Source organism: Scleropages formosus, chromosome 15 (assembly GCF_900964775.1).
Source record: "Scleropages formosus chromosome 15, fSclFor1.1, whole genome shotgun sequence".
NCBI classification, from domain to species: domain Eukaryota; kingdom Metazoa; phylum Chordata; class Actinopteri; order Osteoglossiformes; family Osteoglossidae; genus Scleropages; species Scleropages formosus.
In genome coordinates, this window is record NC_041820.1 from 4,855,971 (window position 1) to 4,881,251 (window position 25,281).

Sequence of the window (25,281 nt, forward strand, 5' to 3'; positions counted from 1 at the left end):
GAGAGCCATCTGCTGCTGTTGCAGTGTACCAGCGCCCAGCTGCAACGAGGTCCCGACCAGGGAACGAGGATCAGGGAAAGCCGTTCACGCACAACCCACCCCGGCATCGCTCACATCCAGTCCTGTGTTTAGAGGTGTTTCACTCCAACCTCCTTTACTTACTTCCGTCTTTTCTATAGAATGGACTCAAAAAACAGAAGCAGACGGTGTAGTCTATAAGAACTATCACCAGCCGAAGGGCCTGGGTTCAAATCCCACCTACTGCTGTAGTACCATTGATCAAGACACAAAATGAATTGATATGGTAAATATCACCCTGCTGCAGAAATGGGTAACCCATGAGTCGTTATATAAGACGCTCTGGAGAAGCGTATCATCCCAACGAATAAACAAAAAACACAATAAAAGATTAAAAATTTGCACTGTGGTTATATTTCACTGTGATACCATAATAGACCGATTTCAGTGGTGCAATTTCATCTGCTTCATGCAAGTTTTTCTATGTCACTGTTAAAAAGAACATGACAAAGGTACAAAAATGAGAGTAAGAAAAACTATATTATGAAGTGAACCCACATGATCCAGTCATTTTTAGGGAAACGGAATACGGAGCAGCACTGTAAAATGTTTGAAAAGCAGCTCTTAGATACGATTTTTAAAAATATTGCTGGTAGGGAATTTGAGGGTTTTCACAATGTACCATTAAGTAAGTAATCCTGTAAATAACTAAAGATCAACTTACATTACAAATCCAAGTATATTCCAATCAACAGCTTATCGAAAACGGAAATTAGTTTCATCTTTGTTGCTTTTTAAAGGCACTACGAAAGGCTAACGGCGTTGCCGGTACGTGGCACCCGTACACCCTCTGCCACCTGGTGACCTCAGTACCCCGTGTCACAACCTGCCGTTTGGCTCCTCAGGCACATTTCAGAGAGCGCACGTACTTCTGGCGAATCTCGAAGTGGTCGGCCGGCCGGTTGTAGGCCTTCCACACGGGCTCTCCGACAAACAGCCTCATCGCTTTCGTGTAGTTCTAGGGAAACATACATGCAGCACACATGAGTTTCCCTAACCCGCTCGGGTGAAACCGAGCGCTCGATCCCTCGACCCGTTGAGTCCGGCGCTCACCGTCTCGTCCAGCGTGAACCTGTGATAAATCCCGGCCGGCAGCGTGATCAGATCCCCTTTGTCCATGGAGATCCGGATCCACCTGTCATCTTCGTCCCTGATGTCAAAGTACGCTCTTCCGTCCAAGATGTAGCGGATCTCATCGTCGAGGTGAAGGTGCTCTTCGTAAAACATCTTCAGCTGGAAGCATTTAAAGGGGTTGAGGGGGGCACACACACTTCCCTGTCATGTATGACAGCTGCTAGCATGGTGGCTAGGGCCGCTGACTTTAGACCCAAAGGTCACAGGTTCGAATCGCACCTCCACCCGTAGTACCCTTGAGCAATGTACTTACCCTAAAAATACTCCAGTAATGTTGTATAAATGGGTAAATAATTTTAAGTACCTTGATACTGTAAGTTGTTTTGGAGAACAGCATCAGATAAATGAATAAATGTTTGGGATTTTTTTGGAATAAATGAGGTGCAGCAAATACCTTCTCCTCATAATTTGGAAGAGTGTCTCGGGGGATGGTGATGATGTCCATGTAGGAGTAACCATGCTCCTCGCGGATCTTCTGCAGCTCGGGGTCTGTCTCGTATATGTCCGCGTTCAGCTGGAAACAACAGGAGGAGAAGGAGGACGGGTGAGCAGAAGGACACTGGTTCACCGACACGCACGCATATATGTTTATATTTACTCATTTAGCTGATGAAGCTACTTACAGTTATTTACCCATTTATACACACACATTTTCAGAACCGCTTGTCCCTTACGGGGTCACGGGGAACCGGAGCCTACCCGGCAACACAGGGCGTAAGGCCAGAGGGGGAAGGGGACACACCCAGGACGGGACGCCAGTCCGTCACAAGGCACCCCAAGCGGGACTTGAACCCCAGACCCACCGGAGAGCAGGACTGCGGTCCAACCCACTACGCCACCGCACCCCCTGATTAAATAAGGCAAGTACCTTGCTTAAGGGTACTACAGCTGGAGGTGAGGCTTGAACCTGCAACTTCTGGGTCTAAAGGCAGCAGCTCTAACCACTATGCTACCAGCTGTCCCCTCATTTATACAGCTGAGTAATTTTACTGGAGCAATTTAAGTAACCTTGCTCATGGGAACTAGAGCTGGAAGTGGGATTCGAACCTATGACCTTTAGGTCGCTATGAAATGTAATGTGATGCCGAAGAAAACGGCACAGGAAGGAAGTTGCAGGTGACTGTGAGGGCAGGTGACAGGACCCCCTGCGGCTCGTTGGCGCCCAAAGTGTCTGAACAGAAGCTTCCTCACGCGCTCCTCGCGCGCTGGCCTGCCCGCATTATTAGTCGCTGCGCCGGTTTTAGCGCAACGACGTCACTTTGTAAGTTGTGTGATTTTTTTTTGTCCCCCCCCCCAATTTATTTTTTGTCGGATCAAATTGTACACCCGCGGGTCACGTGTTGATGAATTTACATCATCCCGTCCTCGACGGCCCTACGATGTGGAGGAGCGCGCGCCGCACGCAGACGCGCTGCAGCCATTTAACCTGTATGACGTCACGTCACTCAGCGCCCGTGATAGCGATTGAAAATGACCAATCAGTGTTCATAAACACCCGTATTACGGCCGTCTGCGTTTATTGGCCCATTAAAAAAAAGTTATACTGCATATTAAATGAACGTCGTAGACGCGCTTGGAGAAGATGTGTGAGAGAGAGAGAGAGAAAGAGAGAAAGAGAGTGAGTATTTACAACTTCCAAGTTACGTAACAGATCCAACCGCGAGTGGATAAGTAACTAACTCTGGCCGCGGTTTGAGTTGGTGTTGCTAAACAGCGAAAGTGAATAAACTGGACTTACCTTCCAGTAGAAAACGCCCAGTTTCTGCAGCTCCTCCAGGGACACGGGCTCGTTGGGCTCCAGTTTGTGGGGGAGCCGCTGATCCTCCTCCGACTGGTCCATGTACCAGGCTTCCATCGTGTCTCACCGTCCGAACGAACCTCTGGTTGTGTTCGATAGGCCTCATACCCGCGCAGCATTTCCTGCGGAAGAGGCCGTGATGTCCGGAGCGGTTCACATACTGACAGAAATGGTGAATATCACCAAAAAGACTTATGATAATAAAACGATTCCAACCAATGAAATAGGTCGCAGGCACTAAAATTGCAGCAAATGCGCAGCGTCTGATGTGACAAAACACATCGTAGGTGTTCTATTAGAGGGAACACCCAATAGAAACCCGCGATTAGAAACAACTTCCGGTAGTGGATAGAAGGCTGGAAATACATTTCCCATCAGCACCGAGTTTGCCAGCCAACTACATGTCCACTAGGTGGCGCTTAAGACTCCTCTTAAAATCATCAACCATAATGTTAAGGAATACTTTGTTTAAAAATATAGCCTGTTACATAGAGCTTAACAATGTGTTTTTTAACACTGCCTAAATGATCTCAGTTATGTTAACAATATACAGATGCTGCATAAAGTTTGGTGTTGAGTAACCTTGGACTATTATTGTTGTTGTTGTTGTTATTATTGGTACTTTTGCACAAGCTAAAATTCTTGGATTGTAATTAGCCCTTGAATTTAAGTTATTTTGTAAGTTTTTTTTTTTTTTTTTTTTTTAAATAATGACTCCCCCCAGTTCTCTCCCGTTTTGCAAAGATGAAACCCCTCGCTTGTTAGGCTGTGTTCAGGGCAAGACCTGGACCTGCCAGCATGGGGATCTGCGCAGTCAAGTCTGTCAAAGATGACACTGCAGGCCTCGGGGTCCTTCCGTCTGCTGAATTTAACGAGGTTCTTGCCGCCCCGTGATTTCGTCCCTGTCCCGGGTTCGCAAAGTCGAGAAGGCACATTAAATGCGGAGGAGGGCCGCTTCCCCCTCTAAGAGCAGCACACAGCTGATGGTCATTCACTGGCACGTTTGCCCTCTCAAGCTTCTCACATGTTGTACTGTAAGACTGGGCAAATGCCATGGTTATTTCCCCAAAATCCTGTATATAACACAGATTCCAGGGTTATTCTAGATATGTGATTAAGTCTGTTAAGGATATTAATGCTGACTAAGCCATTCTGTAAGAACATTTACAACTTCCTCATCCTGATTCATAATTTTCTTTGTGGATTAAGCTGAATAAACTGGTGATGTAGTGGATAGAGCTGTTACCTTACACTCAGAGGACCCGGGTTCAAATGTCTTGCCCTGCTCTTATATCCATGATCAAGGTCCTCACCTTAAAAATTTCCCCAGCTGTATAGATTCTATAAAATTAAATAATCTTCATCTGAGCTGGAGAAGCAAGTCACCGATATAAATAGATGTAATAAAAAGAGTTTTGACATCAGCTTGGATGGTCCTGCCTCTAATGCCTTATGGTTTGTGTGGATGAATATGAAATACTTTCCTTTTCAGACCATAAATAGTAAATGTGATTTCTGAAAGTGACTGATGCTCCAGAAATGCATTTGAGACATACCATGAACATGCAGCCTTTTCTGATGGAGTTTGTGTAACAGCATAGCGATGCTCCACGGTCACCAGGCGCAGATCTGAGAGCCGCCGTGGCTGGAGCGACCTCTCCGACTTCAACCCCCCCCCCCAGACCCCTAAAGACTCCCAGGGAGGGGCTCATTCCTCGAGGGGCTTCAGGGCCTGGACCTCCCCCGTTGTGACTGAGGCTGTTCCAGATCAGCTGTCAGACCAGGGCTGAGAGCTACCCGTCCTGACCCCCGCTCAGCTGCTCACCTCGGTGACTGACTGGGAGGAGGGGTTAAATATAGCGCCCAGCACAGCGCTTTTGCTCCACACCCCCAGCGCTGCGCACACTCTCGACCTGGGATGGGTAAACGCTGGGGAAGAGTGAACTCTCGAGAGTAGAGCGCTGGTGGGAGTAGCAGTGTCCATCTCCATCCTCCCTTCTTGCCTCCCTGTCTCTTCCACCGTGTGTGTGCGTGTGTGTGGGCATCGGCCAGGGAAAACAAAAGCAGAGGGAGCAGAGGTGAAGGAAACTGTCATACCGCAGTACACTCTGCGAGGACGACCTGGGACGTGAAGGAGCCGTCGCTCATCAGCGTGTCACTCATCCGAAAACAACACCAGCAGGTGAGTTACAGGGGTTTCGGACCCTCCCCTCCTCCCAGCAGCGCTGGGCTTCGCCTCTTCTGTAATCTCAAAGTTTGTGGTTGGGCAAGGTGTCGATATCGCAGAGGTCCTCGTGATGTTTAGCGTCAGTTCTCATCATCATAAAGAGTGAGACTTGGGCTTTGGGATGTTCCAGAAGAGTAGGAACAGTGACTCCAGCGATGACTGCGCTGCTGCTGAATTACCCTCCTCTTTACACAGCCGTATGATTTCCTGTCTGGATATTCCTCATATCTGGGCAGGGCGTCCCAGATAGTTGCATTCCTGCTTTTTGAGTTGGGAAGGGCACTTCGGAGGCGGCACTTAGACCCAGAATGAACGAAATCACCTTCACGGGGACACCCGCTATGAATGACGTTTTGCGGTCCGTATTACTTTCAAACCAGGGATGTCCAATACGGTCATAAAATAATAAAAATAATGAGAGAAAATGTTAGGGTCTATAGATTCCCTGTAAAAATCATTTGAAATATCGAATAAAATAATAAACAAAAACAGTGATGAAATTAACGGTGCGAATCACAGAGGGGGCTCCTTACTTGACCTTTCAGACAGTGTCGCGAATCAGAGAGCACCTCCTTGCTTTGCGGTTTTTAAATTCGCGCTCGGTCGTGAACTGCTGATGACCACAGAATCAGTGAGTGGATGGTGGGGATGAATTTAATATGCCCAATAAATACCTCTCTCTGGATGTATTCATCAGTGATTGTCCCGTGAGGCCCTCGCTGTCCACATGGACGCGGAACATTCCGGTGTGGAACGGCACGCCGGTGTCATCGCTCAGCGCAGACGCAGTGCAGTAGGAGGGTCCGCGGTATCGAGGGACCTTCGTGTTCCAGCGTTATCGTCCTCCGCTGGTTTTATCGTTCCGGGATATTTTGGGCCAAACGCTTCCCTGTTCCCTCGCTCTGTGTTTCCCACAGTAAATATTCACCCAACACTGTTGAGTTCTGGCAACACCAGCAGGGCTCTGCCCCCAAATCAGGCAAATTCCTAAACAACAGGGACTACTTGTGCAATGACACAATGGATAACACAATTATATAATTATACACTTGCTTATCTACATTTTAAAACTTTTGTCTTTTGCAGATCTGAGCTGATGCGGCCGTCCGATTGAGGGCCGTAAAGAGCTCCCAGGCAGGATTAGAGTGCGGAACCGCTTTAATTCAACTCACTCCCATGGTGTTTACAGGCCACATGTGAAATTCTTGAGTGCAAACATTCAGGAACAAGATGAGGAACGCTGCACATGTTTATGGGATGAGTCGGTCAACCGTAGGCATCGAACAGGACTTTGCAGAGACAGTTATTTTTATTTTCATTCAGCGCAGGGTTGCGGTGGTCCAGAGCCGATCCCGGAAACACAGGGCGTGAACCAGGATACACCCTGGAACGGATGGGCCGCCAGTGTTTCTTGCTTTGCCATCATGCCACCCACGGTATAATTCTCCATTAAATAGCGGAAAAACCGTCTGCACTAAAAATTTGACCCTAACCCTAACCCTTCTGTCAGAGGTCAAGTCAAAAGAATGACTTTTGAGCTGTACTCTGTTTCCTGCTTTACTTTGGCAGAGGAGATACCTCTGTCTGCTGGCCAGTCATCCCAGATTCCCATCATCCCAACGGTCACGATCTCGCAGGCTCCCTGTTTACAAAGAGTTTGCCTTGGTTCGGGGCCCCGGTGCGAGTTTCCACTCCACCCTCGACAACAGAGGCGTCGGCTGGGGGAGGTGTGTTCCTGCCGTACTGTAAACCTCCTCGTTTCCACGTTCCCCGTGTCGAAATAAAACAGAGCCATCGCGTCTCAGCCGCAGTCAGCCTGGCGTGCGGAGCGACACCAACAGCAGCCTTTTTGAAGGCATTAAATTATTTATGTCGAGCTGTCGGGTTGCCGTCCAAATGTTGCGCCTGCATGATGTCAGGAATTTGAGGGTCTTCAGGAGTTTTAGTCCAACTGGTTGAAAAATAGCTTGGAGTGTTGGTCTCTCCTTTGCAAACTTTTGACCCCCCCGGACCACATATATTAGAGTTTCTCCCTGAATCTTGCAGGGAATTAGGACACGGGGCTGTTGCTAAGAGCTGTTGCTCTAAACAGAGAAGCAAGTTTGCATCCGGTTAGCGAAGATGCGTTCGGCGCATCAACGGATCAGAGGTGTAAGTGTCCACCAGGACTTGGTAACGCCAGCTGAGTGCTCTCTCACACACATTGAGGTCACGCCCAATCCATCAGAGCGGCATGTGAGGCCCCGCTTGCGGGAGAGCCACATCTGGACTGTGATGTCACCATTTTGGAGGCTTGCAAAGCTACTCCATTCATCTGTGACGTCCTGACGCCGGACACTTCAGCGCTGAAGGTTCGATCGAGAGGTGAACCTGAATGAGATGTGAAGCCCCGATGGACAGCAAAGCAAGAGATTCGTAAGTTCTGGCTAAAACACGCGATTCCTGCTGAGCAGAGCATTGGCTGACATTAGCCGATTCTCCAAGGCCTTGTAGCTCTTGACCGGGACCGCTTTGTGTTTCATAGTTCAGCTCTTTCTTGGGGTCTCCTGCTTGTTTGGACCACAGCTGCTTGCCAGGATTATGTCCTGGACAAGAAGAGTTTCAAATGAACAGTTTGAGTGTGTTCTAACCGTGAACTTTGCCAGACCGTGTTGTATTACCAGTCAGTTATACACTTCCCTGTAGTTTCGGAGGTGAAATGTGTTGAATTAGCTTCGCTCTAATTGGTTCCCGTGGGGGTGTCCTGGACAGAAGCCTGCCCTGCTGACATGTGCACCGTGTACCGCAGGGCTCGAACCTGGAGTCAACCCCCAACGCTGGTTTTCATGTCTATTTATACACCAGCCTGAACTTGACATCCACCTCCAACCTTTAGGGTGACCTTTTAAGGTGTGACCTAAATGATGTCATGGTTTCATCGGGGAGTTTGAATTCGTTACTTCTTTGAACACTTGAGAGGACAAGACAGACAGGATGATCCCAGATGTCTTTTACTGGGAGTGTTTTATACATAAGGGAATGATGGTCCTGCTCAGTCAGCGGCAGTTGACCTGGTCTGGCCACCCTAAATGGTTGTATGTTCAGTGTTTGTGACCGATGGCCAATAATGACCAATGTTGTGTTTATTCACACTGCTTTACTGAATGAACATAATGATTTTCCAAAGATTTTTAACTGGACAAAATTATAAACTTACTAGTATGAGACTTTCTTACACAATCAAAGATCTTCTCAGTGACTACTGTGGTACTGCTTTCTTTGGAGGGTAAGCTAAAATTTAATTGCCAAGAAATTTGCTAAAATTACAGCACCATCTATAACGTCGCATTCTAATGAATTCAGATTCATCTATATTACAAGGTATGTAATCATGTATAATTTCAGACACAGGCAAAGTTCTCCTTGACAACAGGCTTCCTGTTGGTCAGCTTGACACATGAGCACTGGACCAGAACAGCCTTAGTCATCATTATATTGAGCCTATATGGATGCTATATGTTCCAAATGTATTTTAATTTAATTATTATTTTGATCATTTTTCATATGGTGCCAGTGAAATCACACACTCACACACACACACTGTTTGAAACCGCTCGTCCCATACGGGGTCATGGGGAGCCGGAACCTAACCTGGCAACGGAAGGCGCAAGGCTGGAGGGGGAGGGGACACACCCAGGACAGGATGCCAGCCCGTCGCAAGGCACCCCAAGCCGGACTTGAACCCAAGACCCACAGGAGAACAGGACTTGGTCCAATAGCTATAATATTTATTTTTTGGGACCATCCTATGAGACTTATTTGAGTTGTGACCATGGGTTTGGAAACCACTGAATTATACCAAGCATGAGGCAGTACAGGGTGGACTGAGCATAAAAACTTTGTTTGTTTTAGAAACATAAAACAAACATTGAATCAAAATATAGTCCAACTCATAAAATTACCTTTCGTCCGACTGTCCGTTTACATACTGTGGCCGCACCTGAACCTCGTCTCTCAATCAGACGCGGTCAGTAATCCCTCAGGTGGACGTGGCCACACTCCTGCTGTTCTGCTTTGTTTTTTTTTTTTTTTTTTTTCTTTAAATCCATCCTTGGGTTCAGACAAAGCAGTCTTGTGGAGTTCTGTTTGGAACCCTGTGCACAGGTTTAAGAACTAATTAAACCTGGGCTGGTCTTGCCATACCCGGGATACCGTGGTGCACCGAACGTCCACGCAGAGGAGCCCAGGATGATTTGCTGACTGCTCTCGCCGAATGGGATGACATCAACCCTCTTGCCTCTCGTCAGAGCACTATTTACGAGTGGATACTACGAGCTGTAACCCAACCTGGAATGCGATCCTCTGCCACAGCGGGACGAGTCAGCGTTAGCGATATGAGTGGAAGATATTAATAGAAGCCTGCCACTATACCAGTGGAATCTACTGTACTGGTGTACTGTACATGTCTAGGGAGGAACGCTGAGTTCCATCAAGTGCTGTGTGTGTCTTCAACAATGTGGTCCTTCCGCCAGAGCGCGTGCTCAACAGTTTAAGGTCACTGTGTGGTCCCCTTTAAACACTTGTGTTACCGATTTTTCTCATTATTCATCTGCTTGTCCTCCCGAGGAAAGTGAGCGGAAGAGTTAGAGCGCAAATTCTGTGGGATTTAAGAGCTGAGATTTGGCATCATTTACATTTATTCATTTTGCTGATGTTTTTTCTCCAAAGCGACTTACACTGTTGAGCTGCTTAGTGATTTACCCATTAATACAGCAGGGTAATTTTCACTGGAGCAATTTAGGGTTAGTACCTTGCTCACGCTTTCTACAGCAGGAGGTGGGACTCAAAGCTGCGACCTTCAGACTGAAAGGCAGCAGCTCTAACTGCTACGCTGCCCCTTCCTCCTGGTGGTCTGGCCACACTGACACCTTCTTTTGCACCAACACTTTATTCTGTTGTCACCCACTATTCTGATCCACTGTTCATTGTTCTCCACTTTCAGGCTCTTTTCTACATCTACAGGCCTGTTTCTCCAGGACCTTTTTAAGGGATGAAGAATTGCAGGTATGTCAAGCTGCTGCCACCACCTGTTTGATTCATACCGAGACTCCTAACCACAAGACCCTGTGAAATAAATCCAGAACATGAGAACCTGGTCAGGGCTCTAAGCCGTTACCAAGGGACTGACTCTAGGTCAGTGATGACAAATATTTTAAATGCTTCCTCCGTATTGTCAGGTTTCTCACGACTCAGGCGGGGCCCAAAAGCAAGAGAAATGGACAGTGTTAATTCTGAAGGCATGAATGTCCTTCTTCCACATGGCCCTGGTACCGTGGTACTTTGTTGTCCTGTTGTGTTGTTCCTCATTAGCCACATGAGGCCTTCCCATCAGTGCCACCTACAGAGACAAAACCATCCAAGGTGGCGGAGTGGGTAGCACTGGTGTCTCTCAGCACCTTGGCTGTGGGTTCCGAAGCGAGTTTGAATCCGGTTTGGTCTGTGCGGACTTTGTGTGTTCTTCATGTGTTTGTGTGGGTTTCCTCGAATGCTGCAAAGATGTGTGTTTCAATAGATACATACATACTTTATTGATCCCCAGAGGGAAATTTAGTTTCATGGGGATTGGTGATTTGAAATAGCCTGCAGTGTGTTTGTGAGTGTGAATGTGGCAACCCTGCAATGGACTGCTGTCAATAATACTCATAATAAAAATATGCAGGTAATGTGAACCAGCCCGTCCCAGTATTTGGGCCCCATGAGCTCCAGCATTGAACAAGGTCCTACAGCTTGCAGAGGAAATGATTAATAAGAGGACTGTTTATCGCGAGATGTTGGGTACGAAGGAGGTCAGGTGTTGGCTGTGAGCGGAATCCGTTCACATGCTGATGGCTTATAAAGTGATATGCCCTCCTGGTCCACGAAGGAGCCGTGCGGACGGGTGGGACACGCTGGGGAGCGGCCTATAAATACTCCATCGAGATGGGACTCCGGGAGACAGCTGGCGCTGCTAGCCGGGGTCCGTCTCGGCCTTCATCGGGGACTCGGCTCCATCTTTGGCCCCGGCTTCCACTTGCCTCACCAAATACTTGACCTTCGAACCCCGGGGGCGACGTTTCGGGGTTTGGTGTTGGTACAGCGCTCTGCAGTTGCTCCACATTTTATAGATGCTCAGGTCGAGAGTTTTGGGGGGGGTGGACAGCTGTGTGAACTCACAATGACCCCAGGTTGGCTTCCCCAGGATGATTTAAGGTGTTTGAGTCAGGACACAAAGACACCTCAGTGTGCAGACTGTGGTCTAATCAAGATGTTCACAGTCTGAGTGTATAAATCTCAGCGCTAACTAGTCATAGATAAAGTACGACTTAGGATTATCCACATGTTTAGTCTGTCTAACTTGAGCTTGGACCTGTGGTCACCCTTGCACAAACGTGATGCGAAGTGCACCCTGGGAGCACCAGGCCTTCGTGACTTCGGACTTGGACGGAGGCTGGCCGGTGGGACGGGGCCCGCTGCCCTCGGAGTCCGACTGCACTTTATCCGTTCTGCACCGATAAGTATTTGTGGAAGCCGTTGAGATGAAGCGCTTCGATACGCAGTATGAAAAATGCTGACCTGACGGGAACTCAAGCTGGTGATCACAGAGGGAGGAAGAAGGTAACAACAGTCGGACAACAGGTTCCTCAAATGAAAGAAATGATGTCCTCGGTGTCCCAAAGTACACTCATAGCAGCAGGTAGCACTGGTGCCACAGTGCTGTTGGTGACACTAAATTGCTCAAAGCGATGGAGTGGTGTCCCGTCCGAGGTGTACCCTGCCTCGCACCTATGCTTCCAGATTGACTCTGGCCCTCTTTGATCTCACACGGCACAAGCAGTTATTGATAATGGGTGAATGGATCAAAGTATATAACTGTCTTCCCAAAGTCCTATTTAATATCAGTTGCTAACTTATTCATCACTCCTCACCTTGTTACTGATCACTGACACTCCAGACATGAGCTGTAAACACTGCGAGTGACTTGAAAAAAGGCGGTCATACACGCCCATTCTCTTTGGCTGCTCTTTACTGCCATCTATCAGCTGGCTATGTAAATACAGCTCTATTTTTTTTTTTTTTTTATAGATAAGAAAATACGTAAATCAATAAAACAGCAAAATGTTTGCATTTTTGAAAACGTGTAACTCGACATTTCATAAAACGAGAAGCCAGTGTGCTTTTTACGAGCGGTGATGAGCTTAGGGCAGCTACAGTATAAGCAGTATGTGACATTTTTTTCATTACTACATTCCAGAAAACAACCTGTCTGATTGTGTCGATGTTAACTAACTGCAGTGGAATTGCCTCTGCAGAGTCCCTGTGCTCTGCTGGGCGGCTCCCTGGGAGGTCACGGTGAAGTTTCACACCTGACATAGAGAGAACGCTGTGGGAGTGGTGTTGGGCTGGCGAGGAAAGGCAGCGACACAAACACATGGCGTCTTTTACTGACCCCGCCGAACGTTAGTCAAGGTCAAAGGTCACAGGAGATGAGGACACTGTCAACAAGCTCAGCCAAATAAAAAAACGTCTTCCTAAATACGAACCGTACCGTGTAATGCGGGCTGAGATACTGCGGGTGGCGTAGTGGTTAGAGCTGCTGCTGTTGGACTTAAAGGACCTGCGTTTGAATCCCACCACCTGCTGTGGTACATGGAAACATGAGCGACGCACCGACCAGACCGCAAACCAAACCCAGCGCCGTGAGACCTGCTCTGTGCGCGTGTGTATGTGTGTGTGTTGACATGTGCATTTGCAGTGTAAATGATGCCTGCAGAACGACAGGAACATTATTCAACCGGATGGACGGGAGACCAGTTTACCGTTAAGTGCGACCCAGCGTTTGCAAAAAGCCTTTTTCCTTCCAGACTCCCCAACACTGCTCTGCGATAGTGTATTTGAGCGCAAAAAAAGCTTTGCCAGCTGTAAAGTTGCTTCTTGGCTGTATCATTTATTATTCATTATCTGACACCTTTGTCTAAAGCAAATCACAATGTGTGGTTTGTACACTATGCCTCTTACACCGATTTACCTGTTTATACAGCTCTACCCATTTTCCACCCATTTATATCGCAGGTAGAGCAGTGGTTAGCGCTGCCATATTTGGACTCAAAGACTGCAGGTTCCAACCCCACTTCCTGTTGGAGTTCCCTTCAGCATGGTACTCACCATGAATTGCTGTAATCAAAATCACTCAGCTATATAAATGGGTAAATTATGGCAGGCTGCTTGGGAGAAAATTGTCAGCAAATAGAATAAAGGTAGATGTTATACAGCCTTTAACCATTGCGCCACCTGCTGTCTGTATTTTTTTTAAAAAAATCCATCTGCAGTGCTTCAGGCAAAAACAGGTGGTTTTATTTAAATGTATTCCACCACCAAATGGAGGACCAACACAAGTGACCCTTCTACAAGCTGAGACAATTTGAGACCTTGATGCTGAAGCCCTCGGTGACCCTTTACTGTCCTCTTTCATCACAGCACCAGCTGACTGGATTCAATGTGGCCTGTAAAACGTGGTACTGTCCCTGGAGATCTGTTTTGCTCCATCGTTGCCTCTTTTCTCCACAGCTTGCAATGAGGTCCAGGAGCAACACGGACGATACTTCGGCCAACAGGCTGCTCAACGCCCCCCACCCGACCAGCGACCTCAGTGAGGATGAAGGAGGCAAAGTCAAGGGCTCCCAGGATCCCCAGCAGCAGGATGCTGTGGAGATGTCCGTCTCAGAACTTGTGAAAACACACCAGAAATCAGCCAAAAACTTTGCTCACAAACATGTATTAGTGGATCTGTCCAAAGACAACCTGGTCAGGTTGCTGGGAATCATGGAGGGGGAGGTTCAGGTAAGAGCTGTGCGACAGAAAATGTGAAAATTAGCACAAACACACCAGAACCAGCCAGAATACAAGATCTTACTTCACTGCTCTTGACTTGTTATACAGATTATAGTGCGACTTCAGTCTTTTTTACACCAGTCTTAAAACTTGATGTTATGTCACTCAGTCTCAGTACTTTGCTTTTGATTTTTGTACTGTCATGTACATTGTTTAGAGCCAGTTACAGTATCTCCTGTTTTCCTGTGTGTCTTCTGATAATTTTATGGTATTAATTGTGACATCACAGAGGCAATAATAACAATGTATACAATCTGACAGTAAAAAAATGTGGCTTATGAAATTATTGAATCTTTTCACAACTTGCCAGAATGTGCTGGTAGTGTTCTGGTTGAAGCTGCTGCCTTTGGGCACCAAAGTTTGCAGGTTTGAATCCCAGTTACCTTGAGCAAGACACTTACCTTAAATTGCTCCAGTTAAAATTATCAAGCCATAGAAATGGAGAAATAAATATAAGTAGCTTAACATTGTAAGTTTCTTTTGAGAAAGGTGTCATCTGAATGAATAAATAGAAATTTTTACAGATGACAGCGGACTAAAAGTACAACTTGCAATTGACATTACTGCCATCTAGTGACAACAGTAGGCACTAACTAGTAAAGGAATTACTGCCATCTAGTGGCAAGAGTAGGTACTAAATTCTAATGGACATTACTGCCCTCTAGTGGCAACAAGAGGTACTAATATTCAACATTACTGTAAAAAAGTAGTGAACCTTTATCTATGTATTTATTTACACTATTACATTCTTGTTCTGAATTGCGGTGTTTCATATTCTACTATATTTTAGTAACAGATGTGTTGATTTTGTGCCAATTGGAAAAAATACTTTTGTTAGAGCTCTAACCCCTCTCAAAGTGGTTTTTTCCTTTGCAGGTGTCCTTGCTCTGTACTTGAGCCACTTCATGTTGTTACTACAGAGGCTTTAAATCTCTGTTGGCTGTAATTCGATTGTTTGCTTCAAACCATTAATATAAATGATCAATATCCCCTCTGGAAAATGTTGTTGTCCAACCTTTTCGTGGGGCTTCTGTCAATCACAATATATTAATATTATGTCAGTATCACAGCTGTTTCTAAGGACCTCAGTAAAACTAATTGTCACTATGGATTCATGAAAGTGCTGCAGAGGACTGAAGGTACAGAGTTTGGTCGCCAGCAGTTAGAGTTGGGGGTGGGGAACTCACTGTTACTCAGTGTGGATATCCCTTCTGCAGGCCCGTGAGGATGTTATCCGCATCATGAGCCAAAGGCAGACCCCTCCGGAGGTGCTAGAAGCCCACTATGCCTCAGCCGGCCACCTCAAGGCGCTCCAGGCCCTACGTCGAGATGGCCTCGTGACTGGTTCCCAGTCAACGGTGGATCACGTGTACGAGAAGCCCATGGCTGAGGTGAGTCTTTCCACTCGTGAACATTCCCTGGCCCGGTGTGAGAGCAGGGTTACAAAGGTAGGCAGGGCGGGTCTGCCGGAAGGACACCTGCCATAAAACAGCAGCACCTGCACGCAGTGGATCTGTCTCCATCGTACCGCAGCTGGATCGTCTGGAGGACAAGCACCGTGAGACATACCGCCGCATGCTGGGCCAGCTGCTGCTGGCTGAGAAGTGGCACCGGCGGACAGCGCTCGAGCTGGACAGCGAGAAGCGCAAACATGCAGACTACATGGCCAAGAGCGATGATTTCACCAACCTCCTGGAGCAGGAGCGTGAGCGGTGAGATGACCTCTCACTCACACACACACACACACACACACACACACACACACACACACACATTTTATGAGCAAGGGAAGTGAATGGACAGGAGGGTCAAAGCGATGTAAAGGGGCCCCCTGCTGGTCTGTCGCTGTATGTTAATTCCAGTATGCTGCAGTATTCAGTGTGAATGGAGATCTGCAGCCTGGGAGGTTTTGCTTGCTAATGGTGGGGCACAGGGGGGTGTCCAAAGGAGAGTCCTACCTGCACCAGACTGTTGTCAGGGTTCAGGGACCACAGCTGGGCACAGGAGCTTAGCCCTGGAGACGGCTGTTGCAGTTTACTGGAATGCACAAGGCTGAGACAGAAGTAAATCATTGTATAACCCCCAGAGAGGTGGCACGTAGGGGGTTATGTGTTTTTTTAACCATGTTTGCCTGAAAGGCAAACACACTCCAAAGTTCACCAGTGTTAACTGTGATTGCTCAGGCATCTCAGAGTTCATGGGATCTCCAGCTGCGGACAATTTAGGAAGGGAAAGTGAGCCCCGGAACTCCAGGATTTTGATTTGATTTCTTTTTAATTAAATTTTTTTAAATAAATGACCCCTCTAATAAGTGTGGCTTTTTATGAAAACCTGTTTTATAAACCTGATTATGTAACCACAGGTCTAGAAATATATAACCACTACATAACTCTTTTTATGAGCAAAGTTTTGCTGTGTCTCCAGCAGGAGCACAGAGACCCTCAATCTGCTGAGGACAACTTGGTTCTGGTCAGTGTTTGATTGCATTGAAGAGGCACTGCACCCGGTGCTGAACCCAGCTGATGCCGTTCTGCTCCCCTCTCCTGCCCACCAGTTACAGCCAGTATTTTCTGGAGTGAATCCAACCCTCTCCCTCTGACCAGCTGGTTACCCCCCGCTCACTCTGACAGCCGTGTTCTGACCTTTCAACATATCACAACAGAGGACTGCTCCCTGCTGCGGTTGACCCTATGGATTCACCTGGCTGCACCTCACTGCCTCTCTGCCGGATGATGTCATAGCAGGGTTCTGATCTCCCATGAGCAGGGAAACAACCCCACTCCCCTAGTACTCATCCAACAAAAACTCAAGACCCCACTGTACATTTTCTTTGGTAAATAATGAGTTTGGAATCCAGAGCCACTGTATTATCAGGGAACCCAATCCAAACCTTTGCAATGGTGTCAAGTTGAGACCAGAACTGTTTGCAGCTTGCTTTTTTGTAACACCACGTCACTTTCACCACTGAGCCACAATCTAGGAAAGTCTAAAAACATAGATGAGCCTCAAATTATTTGCAGGTTATGTTCTGTAAAAATCTTGGTTATAGTTGTAACAGGCAACACATACTTTGTAAGACTTAATATTTTTAATACCTTTCTGCTGCTTTAGCTTAAGACAAATTTAACATGACTGAAAACAAAAAAGCATTTTCACAAAGTATTCAGTGCCAATTGTTGATCAAGTCATTACGTAAAACTGTGCAACATTTATCATCTTATTTATCACCAACACTGGACACAGGCTATAAACACTACAAAAATATGATGAATGAATGCAGTCCCATGTTACTGTATTGTTGTGCGCTTTACTTCCATCCATTGGCTCGGAGGGTAAACACAGGTCTTACTCGCTGTGCTATCAACAAATTTTAGAAGACAGATGAGTGAAGAAATACAAATAATAAATAAATAAACCAGAAAATGTTTGCGCCTTTGTAAATTTAACTTGGTGTGTCTGAATGAAACACCACCTGTTCCGTTTCTCACCCAGCCTTAACATTAAGGTAACTGCTATGTCAAGAGCAGACGACACTTATATGAGAATGCTTTGCATCGAGCGCCACATGTAAAAGATACTTGTAAAAGAATTTATCATCAGCAAGTGAATGCTACAGGGCAAAATCAGAATCTGCTGGTGTCCTCTGATGTACCGTTAAGTTTTCCTGTCATCAATGCATCGAAACCTTTGCTAAAAGCATTTTCTGTTAACACACTCTTGGTTTTGCCACGGTCCTTCGGCTCAAGATGTGCATATAGCAGTCCCGCTTCCCTCCTGCTGTCAGTTCCCTGTCTGCAGCCTATCTGTTTGTTGTGCAGATTTTATCTAATCCGTTTGATGTTTCGATAACCATTGGGGTGTCACGTCCAGCAAAGCTGCCCCACTTTAGGCGCTGGAGTAACAAATCGGTTTCTTCAGAGGAATTCCACAGCCAGGGTGGAATGTTATGCGTCATCATCTGTGAATGTGTGCCAAAGTAAATATGCTGAGAAAACAACCTCATTCATGGTTATTTGTTGATTTAAACAATATTTGAATTTAGTGGGTAAGAATTTTGCAACCTTGGATTGTTGGTTTTATTCTTTTAGCTTATGCTTTTCTCCAAAGCGACTTTCAGCATTAAGAGATGTACAGTGACTTTCCCATTTATACAGCTGGGTAATAATTGCTGCAACAAGTCAGGATAAGTATGTTGATCAAGGGTACTACAGCATGAGGTGGGACTCACATCCCACTAGGGTCCTTTGAGAGTAAAGCAGGGACTCTAACTGCTGCACCACCTGCTGCCCTACTTTGTGAGACATTAATGATGGTTGCTGTGACAAAATTTATTCAGAGACCTGTTATCACCGTTTCCTTATTAACTTGTCCCAGTTCACATCTAACTTTTATCATTTTGTACATGTTAGTTTGAAATAGTTCCGTTCCCTTACTAGTTAGTAAATCTAATGTAAAAAAAACATGTTGCTTTATTTCTACCATCTCCTCTTGATACGTGGGTAAAATGTGCAGAGAAAACAAATGAGGGGGAGAAAAACAGAGCAAGGAATGCCCCCCCCCCAAGGGTGAAGCCCCACCCCCCTCAGTTTCTGCAGTGGTGCCGCCCAGTTCCGTGCCATATATGGGGCAATGACATCATCAGCCAGCGGTCCGATGCTACTTTGCACAACGTTCACCTTTCATTGTTGTGGTGACATGGTTGGAATGCAATGGCCGGCTCCCTGCGCAGCAGGAGTCCCAGCCGGTCCTGCCGGAGGTGCTAGACAGGGACCTACCTGCAGTGCATCCCCTCTTGAGGGTAAGTTTGGGTGGCTCACAAGTTTTTGTTCGGGAGTTTGGCAGCAGGATCTCCCTGTCACCCTATTTCAAAGTGCTTCTGTGCACCTGTTGCAGCAGGAGGAGACCTGTGGTGGTCCTGCGAGGAGTCGGCAGCTGGTGTTTACACTGTTTTATGTGCCTTTTTCTGTAGAGGTGTTTCACAGGATGTATGAGCTTAGTGTGCCGGGGGCCACTTGTGGCTGACTCATTAGGACCCGTGGCACGGATGTGGACGGGGTGCTGTGAGAGGGGAAGGGAAGCAGACCTACAGGAGCTTAGTTACACATTCACCCGTCGTCACTCTGCCGGTTTTCTTGGCCGTGATTTCAGGCTGGGGAAAGGCCAGGGGTTCCTTTCACACCACTCCAGCCGCTGTGAGCTCAATCAAGCGGCAGAGCTGTAGAAAGTGCTGCCAGAGGGAATGACAGGAGTTGAGGCTCTAATCCAACCCCCGCGCTCCTTCTCTATCTGCTTCACTCTCTTGTTTTCATTCCTTTTCCCCTTCACCTGTCATATTAATATCGTCATTAATCCAGCTACAATTTCAAAGTTTCCTAAAATATAAACTAGCTAACTGATTAATTAACTAAATTGGTTGGTTACTTAGCTATTCATTTCATTTACCAACTAATTGACTAACTGATGTAAACTGTAAGTAATGAGGTCAATTTATTCACTTTGACTTCCGTGTTAGTTATTTATTCATGTAACAAACTAACCAGCTAACTAACTAACTGGAGAAACTGAAAATAATTATATGAGTTTGATACCAATGCGAAATTATTAGCAAAATGTTCCTGCACAGGTTTCTATGTTTCTATATAGGAGGCATGACTGTCACGGCCCATCATTAACAGTGATTCATCTATAAAGGGAAAAAACCTTATGTTAAAAGTTATTATAAGTATTTTTAAATCCAGAAGGACAGATCCCACTTCATTTGTTATTGTAATTTCTCCTTGTCAGATTAAAGCGTCTGTTGGAGCAGGAGAAGGCTTACCAGGTGCGGAAGGACAAGGAACACAGCCGGCGCCTTGAGAAGCTGAGGGAGGAGCTGGTCAAGCTGAAGTCCTTCACCCTGATGCTGGTAGATGAGCGGCAGCTCCACATCGAACAGGTTGACCAGCAGACTGAGAAGGTCCAGAACCTCACCCAGAAGCTGCAGGAAAAGGAGCAGAAGATGACTGACCTGAAGGCCAAAGTCAAGGAGGATGGCCAGAAAGTGGCTAAGCTTGAGGCCGAGCTAGAGCACAAGGCCACCAGGTTCACACAGGAGCATGAAGAGACAAGTGCCAAGCTGGCGAACCAGGAATCCCAGAACCGACAGCTGCGGCTGAAGTTGGCTGGTCTGACTCATAAAATCGAGGAGCTGGAGGAGAGCAACAAGGCACTCCAGAAGTCTGAGGAGGAGCTACAGGAGCTTAGAGACAAGATTAGCAAGGGGGAATGTGGCAACTCAAGTCTGATGGCAGAGCTGGAGAACTTGCGCAAGAGAGTCATGGAAATGGAAGGTAAGGATGAGGAGATCACAAAAACAGAGTCTCAGTGTAGAGAGCTAAGGAAGAAGCTACTTGATGAGGAAAACCGTAGCAAGGAGCTGAAACTGGAGGTGGAGAAGCTTCAGAAAAGGATGGTAGAGCTGGAAAAACTGGAGGGTGCTTTCAATGTAAGCAAGATGGAATGCACACAGCTGCATGGCATCTTAGAAAGAGAAAAGAACCAGACAAAAGAGCTGGCAGGTGAGCTTGAAGTGGTGAAAAACCATGTGAAAGAGCTGGAGAGCTCAGAATCGAGACTCGAAAAGGTTGAGGTGAGCTTAAAGGATGACCTCACAAAACTCAAGTCATTTACTGTGTTAATGGTGGAGGAAAGGAAGAACATGGCAGAAAGAATCAGGCAGGAAGAAAAGAAGAGCTATGATCTGAACAAAATGTTTAAGACTGAGCAAGCAAAGGTCATGGAGGTCACAGAAAAGCTGATAGAGGAGAGCAAAAAGCTACTGAAGTTAAAATCGGAGATGGAAGCAAAAGTTACTTTTCTCACCAGGGAGAGGGATGAGCTGAAGACCAAGCTCACAAGCGAAGAGGAAAAATGCGAAGATCTGAGCTCAAAGCTCAGCTCGATGAAACACAAGATGGAAGGCATAGAGGAGGCTGAAAGGAAAGCCATGCAAAGCAGGGCGAGGAAAGATGTGGACGGCTGCTCAGATGGAATCTCACAAAGTGACAACAGGGTCAAGGAGCTAACGCTTGAAATCGAGCGGCTGAAGCATCGCCTCAAACAGCTGGAGGTTGTGGAAGGGGATCTGATGAAGACGGAAGATGAGTATGATCTGTTGGAAAAGAAATTCAGGACGGAACAAGACAAAGCTAATGTGCTTTCACAACAGCTGGAAGAAATGAGGAATCAACTTGCGAGGAACAAAGCGATAGAAAAGGGAGAGGCGGTGAGTCAAGAATCCGAATTGCGACAGCGTTGTAAGATGGAGGAGGCAAAGACAAGAGACCTGCAGGCTGACGTTCAAGCCCTCAAGGAAAAGATCCATGAGCTCATGAATAAGGAGGACCAGCTGTCGCAGCTACAGGTGGAGTACTCTGTCCTTCAGCAGAGGTTTATGGAAGAGGAAAAGAAGAGAACAACCATTAGCCAGGATGTCCTTCATCTCACAAAAGAGTTGGAGATGACAAAGCGCTACAGTCGTGCTCTGCGGCCCAGCATGAACGGAAGGAGGATGGTGGATGTCCCTGTGACATCGACTGGTGTGCAGACAGATGCGGTGAATGACGAGCCCCCTGAGGAGGACACACCTGCAGTATTTATCAGGAAGTCTGTCCAAGAGGAGAATCACATCATGAGCAACCTGAGGCAGAAGGGACTGAAGAAGACTGCAGAAAGACCAGCTGTGCTAGAGCGGTATCCTCCTGCGGCTGGTGAGATTGGAATGAGGAAGTCCTGGATCCCGTGGATGAAAAAGAAGGATGGCTTCAGTCAGAATAGCCCAGAGAAGCCAATGCAACCCAACGAGGAGCCTCCACATTCTGAGCTCACCGTGTCCCAAAAGCAAGGCCAACCACTGCACATTCGCCTGACCCCTGATCACGAGAACAGCACGGCCACCTTGCAGATAAGTGGCTCTTCTCCCAAGGACTTCTTCTCCAGCACCACTGTCATCCCTACCTTGGGACTGCAAAAGCCTCGCATCACCATCATTCCTACCCCAAATACAGTATCCCAAAACCACAAATGCTCTGGGGGTCTGGAGAGAGCCAAGTCACCAGTCTCCATCACCACCATCTCCAGAGCAAAATCCCCAGAAGGGAGGAGGAACATGCTGTCCGACAGACCCACGTCACCTGTCTCCATCTCGACTGTCAGCACTTCTGCAGTGCCAGACCTATCGGGGTCTCCAGAGTTGCAGGAGATGACCGTAGGTAGAGCCGTGTTTAAGGTGACCCCGGAAAAGCAGACGGTGCCCACAGCCATCCGGAAGTACAACTCCAACACCAACATCATCACTACAGAGGACAACAAGATCCACATCCACCTGGGTCCCCAGTTCAAGAGGGCCTCGGAGAGTAGTGGCCCAACCATCACTGTGAGGCCAGTTGCTGTAACGACGGAGAACAAGGAGATCGCCACGGGTACTGTGCTGCGCTCCCCCCGCCATAGCTCTACTGCCAAGAGCACAGGGAGCAAAGTGATGAGCAGCATCATGATAACCCCCATCACATCCGCACCCTCCAGACCAACCCAGTCCACGGTGAGTGTCTCCTTTCACTGATGTGGCTGAATCATACTGGGGTGGGCTTTAATGGAGCCTTTGTAGGGTGATGGATGGATGTAATGCTGACCATAAATGGTCATATAATGAAACAGGATCATGTGAATGGTGACCTGAATCTCCATATGAGCACGGTGTCAGTCACAACACACACAGCCACATTATAAATACCCAGCTTACACCGATTTTCTAACTTTATGCATCTGTCTGAAGAAGAAGAAGAAAAAAAATAATTTAATGGATGTACACCCATGGCTATATTCCCGCCTAGACTGTTCTCCCTGTGTATGTGTGAGTCTCGTTCCGGTGCTCTGGTTTCCTCTTGCAGTCCAAAAGTGTTTCAGACGAACTGGTGACTATAAATTGTCACCAGAAAGGCAGAGGAACTGCAGCCATATATATATATACATACATATATATATATACGTACACACACATCTTTGCTTCTCACAGCATGAAATTGCTTAGCAAGAGGGTCCCTGACTGGCCCAAACCGTGTGCTGAGTGATAAAGTCAACCTTGGCGCAAAGTACCAGGTGCCCCAAAGTGCTTTTCTCACATGGGCTTCTCTCTCCCTCTGCTCTCCAGGATGGTCTATCTCCCCGAGCAGCACCCACACGCATCCCCATGTCCAAAGGTATGAAAAATGGGAAATTGGTGTTGGAGACCCCCAGTGTCCCCACCGTGACAAAGCCGGAAGTGCGAGCAGAGAGCCAGTCGATGAAAATTGAACTGAAGAGATGTGCAGTCGGGAACCCCGCTACGCCTGCTGGAGGGAAAGGCTAAGTGCCCCATTTTCAGGCTACTGCAGGACATTTACTGCACCATGAACCTGCTCTACCTTCACTAACCAGACTGTTAGGAACAAGAGGCCTCTACCAGAACATCTGATAGAAGATGCAGACCATTTCATGCAGACAGGAAGTTGGTCGTTATGAGTTATGAATGAAATCACAATCCTAAAAATATTCTAGCCTTCCTCTTTGTACGTGTTTGTAAGAATATATCTGTATCGCCCCATCACATTTACAGAAGGTGGGTTTTACTAGCATGTTTATATTTAATTGGTTTGGGGATTTTGTTCTGTCTGCCCCTGCTGGTGTCATATTATGAATTTTACATATGTTTTTGTACTGCTTTTTTTTAAATGCTGTACATGTTTCATATAGAACAGAGGGAATAAAGTTTCTGAAGTTGAAACAAATAAACCATGCATTGCTACTAGTTCAGATTTGCAAAGCAAGTTAAATGCACTGGAGAACTAAATAGTAAAGATTTACAGCATTTCATTACATAGTAAATGTAAAGGCACAGACTAATGTGATGACAGACTTTTTGATATGGAGAGACAACAGAAACCATATGGTCACACTACCTGGACTCCACTTGCTCTCTTCAACAGTTCACTAGTATCTACAGGGGTTTTTGAAAGGCTTTGAGCTGTCAGCTCTTCCTGAGGTCAGTGGAACATAGCATCTGCATCAGGTAACAGCTGATCTACAACAAGCTGGGGATGTTGGAGATGTTGTTGTTGTTGTCTGCAGTCCCTCAGCGTGACACTTGTCTTGCCATACGACACTAGCACAGTGTATCGAACAGAGGGCTGCAGAGATCCAGAGCCTATCCTCACATCCAATCTGACAGGCCAGGAGATGTGAGGCACAGACTTCTACACAACAAATGGCTGAAGACAACAACGTCTGCAAAGATTAGTCCTTCTGTTGACTGCAATACAAAGCAGTCAGGAGAAATGGAAAATAAACAGCTAGAAAGGTGGATGCGCTTTAGGAAATGGATGGAAAACACAAAAATATTAAAAACTAAAGAGCAATCATTAGGACTTATAAGACAAATTAATAATACTAATACTATTGTGATCACAAAACTCTTGTACCTTATGGAGTAGTGGTTAGAACTGCCAGTAGTACATTACAACACTGAATCCCACCTCCTGCCATCCGACTCTTGAGCAGGGATGTCCAATATGTCGTCTGCATGAACATTTTATAAGTTCTTTATGTATACTAATGTGCCATAAATACTATAAACTCTACTGTCACGTGATACTGTAGTTATAATTAGATGCCATCTAGAAGTTGCACCACACCTAAAATATAAATTATAAATTATTTTTATTTATTCATTTAGCTTATGCTTTCCTCCAAAGCAACTTATACTGTTAATTTACCTACAATTATTAACTCATTTACACTGGTGGGCAATTTTACTGGAGCAATTTAAGAAAACTACCATGCTCAAGGGTACTCCAGCTGCAGAAGAAATCGAAAGGCAGCAACTTTAACCACTACACTACCAGCTGTCTGCCTAATAGAAATACTAAAAACTTTACAATTTATTGCCTTAAAATCCAGAACGTCACTTCAATTTCCACAAAATGGCGACCCTCGGACCAGTTCACAATATCGACTGTAGCCCTTGGGCAAAAAAGGCGGGAAACTCCTGCCCTTAAGCGAAGTACAGTAAAAAGGACCCAATGAATGGGTAATAAACAGGTAACAGCTGACCACTCTACGGCGC

The 25,281-nt window shown here is 46.5% G+C and overlaps 2 protein-coding genes across 2 annotated transcripts; one reads left to right on the forward strand and one right to left on the reverse strand.

Annotated features, from left to right (window-relative positions):
* Positions 1–409: 409 nt before the first annotated feature.
* On the reverse strand, positions 410–3,292 carry adi1 (acireductone dioxygenase 1). The gene is made up of 4 exons (XM_018733513.2): positions 2,951–3,292; positions 1,607–1,726; positions 1,132–1,311; positions 410–1,036 (listed from the first exon to the last, which is right to left on the reverse strand). The coding sequence occupies exons 1-4, from the start codon at positions 3,065–3,067 to the stop codon at positions 920–922; spliced, it is 534 nt and encodes a 177-aa protein (XP_018589029.1). The 5' UTR covers positions 3,068–3,292; the 3' UTR covers positions 410–919.
* Positions 3,293–5,087: 1,795 nt separating this feature from the next.
* Positions 5,088–23,909, forward strand: LOC108936416 (filamin-A-interacting protein 1-like). The gene is made up of 7 exons (XM_018755796.2): positions 5,088–5,192; positions 10,219–10,280; positions 13,821–14,093; positions 15,362–15,535; positions 15,678–15,856; positions 19,929–22,722; positions 23,332–23,909. Exons 3-7 carry the CDS (start codon positions 13,827–13,829, stop codon positions 23,527–23,529), a joined length of 3,612 nt encoding a protein of 1,203 aa, XP_018611312.1. The 5' UTR covers positions 5,088–5,192; positions 10,219–10,280; positions 13,821–13,826; the 3' UTR covers positions 23,530–23,909.
* Positions 23,910–25,281: the final 1,372 nt, after the last annotated feature.